Source organism: Littorina saxatilis, linkage group LG1 (assembly GCF_037325665.1).
Source record: "Littorina saxatilis isolate snail1 linkage group LG1, US_GU_Lsax_2.0, whole genome shotgun sequence".
NCBI classification, from domain to species: Eukaryota; Metazoa; Mollusca; class Gastropoda; order Littorinimorpha; family Littorinidae; genus Littorina; species Littorina saxatilis.
Window position 1 is genome coordinate 79,213,691 of NC_090245.1, and position 5,000 is coordinate 79,218,690.

The 5,000-nt window shown below is 41.1% G+C and overlaps 1 protein-coding gene across 1 annotated transcript in view; it reads left to right on the forward strand.

The window, feature by feature from the left end:
• LOC138980714 (aquaporin-7-like) overlaps positions 1-5,000 on the forward strand; it is a 23,134-nt gene that overhangs the window by 3,794 nt on the left and 14,340 nt on the right. The window contains exons 2-4 of the mRNA XM_070353624.1: positions 2,423-2,549; positions 2,827-2,964; positions 3,453-3,571. Of these exons, the coding sequence (XP_070209725.1) occupies positions 2,423-2,549; positions 2,827-2,964; positions 3,453-3,571 (384 nt within the window). The remainder of the gene's footprint in view (positions 1-2,422; positions 2,550-2,826; positions 2,965-3,452; positions 3,572-5,000) is intronic.

A 5,000-nucleotide genomic window follows, 5' to 3' on the forward strand; every position in this document is an offset into this window, starting at 1 on the left:
CTAAAAGAAATTTGTAACGGCGAGTTGTTCGGAATGGGTATTCAACGTGATTGTGCATTCATTACCTGCAAAGGTCTACACGAACTACAACGCAGATTACGTGTTCATCGTAGCTAGAAAGAATGTAATTGTACAAAGGTCAAAACTGATAGCCGTAGGTTTAAAGCAGCTTAAAGGATGAAAGGCAACTATACTATATAGGAATTTAAACAACTGAGAATGTGCTATACTCAGACAAAAAGAACATGTTTTTCATCGGTTAAAGAACAAGCACTTTTTCGTCAATTCTCTTGTACCCAGGTCGCATCTTCACAAAGAGCATCGCCTTTAACAAAGCAGCAATTTTAACATAGAACTTGAATATTTTTATTTTGCAAATAAAAATGCCATTGAGAACGAACTACAGCGAGAAAAATACTGACTTACAAATTGTGACTTAAAAATGTGTTTGTTGAATTGCTCGAGCATTTTTTTCAAAGGTACACTCCATCCAGTGTAATCAGTTTAACTCACCTAGTATCTGGCCAACCTCCAACATGGGCAAATTAAACCATCCCTCCACTTGGTACCATACCAAAAATTAACAGCCTAGCCGTGCTCTTTGTGCACAGTCGACATTGTTTTGATGATTTAACTCCGTAAAAGCCACTAGTAGCTATTTAAGACATTAATTCTTTTACAAATTCAAGCTCACCACAGCAAGCAGTCAGGGTGTTGATTTTTGGTATGTGACCAAGTGGAGGGATGGTCTTATCACATGTTAAAGCTAGGGCAAATCTGAGATGGTAAGCAGAACGAAAAAGAGTGTGCCTTGAAATGAATATTCATGGGTTCCTTTAAGATAACAAGCATTTAATCCTCCCCGAAAAGCTTCCAGAATGCACTAAACTGGATTTTAACAGGTCAGTTCGTCTGATGCGTAGAATAACCTTACATGAGAGAGAGAGAGAGAGAGAGAGAGAGAGAGAGAGAGAGAGAGAGAGAGAGAGAGAGAGAGTAGTCTTACTTAAAGTAACAGTCGATCTAGGAGAGAGGGAGGAAAGGAGAGAAACAGCAAGAGAGAGTGTGTGAAAGAGAGCCCAAGCCAAAAGACAACCCGTAGTTAAAAGATTATTTGACCAAATTTGTAATCAATTTAATAGAAACAAGAGGCGAAGCCTTCAAGGCTCACGTAAGAAATCGACAAACAGTAACACAAACTCAATCACTCCGTCACACACACACACACACACACACACACACACACACACACACACACACACACACACACACACACACACACACAGTAAGCATAGGTAACACTGTGCAAGAAAGCGAGACACTAGATCTAGATCTAGCCTACTTAAGCCTGTCCTTAATTGAGCCCGTAGTCGACTACACGAAGCTTCGCAAAGTCTTAATACCAAAAACCCGCAGCTACGGCGTGGTACTTTGACCCCAACATCGCTTCTCAAGTTTTGACATGCGAAGCTTCGCCGTAGCTCGCAACGAAGTTTGTTTGTTTTTTGTAAGAAGAGTGCTTTTTGATTCAAGATGGACGACGAAAACAGACTCAATACCATAGTGAAGAATGCACTTATCGACTTTGGTCGATATCGACTAACCTCCTACCTGTATTATTTCATACTGCGATGCATTGACATGTCGAATGAAACTCGAAATCCCAGCGCTCACGCCAACTGGTCCCGGTCCCGTGCTCAGTCAACGAAATAGAACACATACAATTAACTTACGTCATCATCAAGTACGTAAAGTACAATTTGTGACGTAAAGTACTCAGAAAGAAGCACACCACGCGCTGGTCGAGACTACGTGCATGCGCTTTCTGACTAATAAGATTTGAGACGCCAAGACATGAAAAGATAACTCTCTTTCCGCCATAGTGCCTTCCAACTAGTCTCGGCCCGCTCAAAATAATGAGCCAAAATGACCGAGACTTTCAGTAATTCCTTCGCGTGACGTCTAACCCTCTTACGTCATAATGTGACGTCTTCAAATGACGAAATGTTAAAGTTTCTACCACAGACATACACACGCACACACGCACACACACACACACACACGCACAGACAGACAAAGTTACGATCGCATAGGCTACACTTACGTGAGCCAAAAATGAGCTCGCCACAGTGCAGCCTCAACTTTGTTAGAATCCAGATATGACGTCATCAAAGACGTCTATATAAAACACACACACACACACACACACACACACACACACACACACAAACCACACACACACACACTAAGCAAACAAACAATCAGACAAACAAACATGTCGGGATATAATCTGGAATAACCCTAAGATTTTACACGCCAAGTTTCACAACGCTTGGAGAGTTCTGTAAAGCAGACACGCGTGTATTTAGACAATCGTTTATTTCTCTTTTTTTTCAAAAACTGTTTCTCGTTCACATTTCAGATCTTTGGCATTGGCTCTGTGGCTCAGGCAGTGCTGAGTAAAAACACAGTGGGGTCTCACATGTCTATCCACTGGTCCTGGGGCATCGGGGTGGCTCTAGGGGTGTCTGCTTCTGCCGGAGTAACAGGTGAGTCTCCCTCCTCCTACTCCTCCTCCGCCTCCTGCTCCTCATTATCCTCATCCTCCTCATCACCATCATCGTCATCATCATCAATCATCAATCATCATCATCATCATCATCATCATCATCATCATCGTCATGTGTTCAAACCACATTATTGAAATACAAATATGGTCGCGATTATAATATTTAACCACCATTACCACCATCGCCACCACGACCGACACGACCACCACCACCACAATAACAACCTATGAACCAAACACCCCATCTTCTGTTCCAGGAGGTCACATCAACCCAGCAGTATCAGTTGCTATGGCAACGCTGGGCCGTCTCCCTTGGCGAAAGGTACCAATTTACGCTTTGGGGCAGTTCCTAGGTAGTTTCCTCGCCGCTGTCGTCGTTTTCCTCGTCTACATGGGTACGTAGGTAACTGCGACTATAGGCCTATCTATTGAAAACGTGTATTCATGAATTCAAATTTGTCAGTCTTGCTCGAGAAGTGGCGAGTTACGATTTTAATACATTGAAACCTTTGTATTATTTGCGGTGTTTTTTTTAAAGTCTCTCATTTTAGGTTTGCCTGTTTACATACTCCTTCAGCTAAATGTGTCGCATGCATTTACATGGCGTGTGCGCGTGTGCATCACTAAAGGGAGCAAACTTTGTATGGTGTATGCATGTTGTCACAGTGAAGGGTATTGTCCCTTGTCACATTGCTCGGTTGTCTTGAAGAATTGTGTGTGTGTGTCTGTTAAGATTAATATCATAAAAAGTATTATTATGAAAAATTAATATACAAAATTATTACACACATTTATTATACAAAATTAATATAATAAATATTGTTTTTATTATTGTTTTCTTAACAACAGTATAGCAGTCCATTTCCAACTGTTTCCGTTACAGACGCCTTACATCACTATGACGGGGGTCACCGCCAGGTGACAGGGGTGAACGCGACAGCGGGGATCTGGTCCACCTACCCCCAGCCTTACGTGTCTACCTGGACCTGTTTGGGGGACCAGGTATGTATACCTCTCAAAACATGTTAAGGGCCATCCCTGAATTTTGGATAAACTGCTTTACATTCAAATCAGCGTAAAGGCCTAAGTAAGATCAATTATTAACTGCTGAGTAATGTAACCTTATGTAACCTATCCACCCCCCCCCCCCCCGATCCGAGACATACGTGTCTACATGGACCGGGTTGGGAGACCCGGTATGGAGACTAGTTTTTGAGTCACTTGAGAAAAAGTGACTCTATGTAATCGGTCAGTGTTAGTCTGTCCGGCCGGCCGTCCGGCCGGCCGGCCGTCCGTAGACACCACCTTAACGTTGGACTTTTCTCGGAAACTATCAAAGCGATCGGGCTCATATTTTGTTTAGTCGTGACCTCCAATGACCTCTACACTTTAACGATGGTTTCGTTGACCTTTGACCTTTTTCAAGGTCACAGGTCAGCGTCAAAGGAAAAATTAGACATTTTATATCTTTGACAAAGTTCATCGGATGTGATTGAAACTTTGTAGGATTATTCTTTACATCAAAGTATTTACATCTGTAGCCTTTTACGAACGTTATCAGAAAAACAAGGGAGATAACTAGCCTTTTCTGTTCGGCAACACACAACTTAACGTTGGGCTTTTCTCGGAAACTATAAAAGTGACCGGGCTCAAATTTTATGTGAACGTGACTCATTGTGTTGTGAATAGCAATTTCTTCCTGTCCATCTGATGCCTCATATAATATTCAGAACTGCGAAAGTGACTCGATCGAGCGTTTGCTCTTCTTGTTATATTTAGTCAAGTTTTGACTAAATATTTTAACATCGAGGGGGAATCGAAACGAGGGTCGTGGTGTATGTGCGTGTGTGTGTGTGTGCGTGCGTGCGTGTGTGTGTGTGTGTGTGTAGAGCGATTCAGACTAAACTACTGGACCGATCTTTATGAAATTTGACATGAGAGTTCCTGGGTATGAAATCCCCGAACGTTTTTTTCATTTTTTTGATAAATGTCTTTGATGACGTCATATCCGGCTTTTCGTGAAAGTTGAGGCGGCACTGTCACGCCCTCATTTTTCAACCAAATTGGTTGAAATTTTGGTCAAGTAATCTTCGACGAAGCCCGGGGTTCGGTATTGCATTTCAGCTTGGTGGCTTAAAAATTAATTAATGACTTTGGTCATTAAAAATCGGAAAATTGTAAAAAAAAATAAAAATTTATAAAACGATTCAAATTTACGTTTATCTTATTCTCCATCATTTGCTGATTCCAAAAACATATAAATATGTTATATTCGGATTAAAAACAAGCTCTGAAAATTAAATATATAAAAATTATTATCAAAATTAAATTGTCCAAATCAATTTAAAAACACTTTCATCTTATTCCTCGTCGGTTCCTGATTCCAAAAACATATAGATATGATATGTTTGGATTAAAAACACGCTCAGAA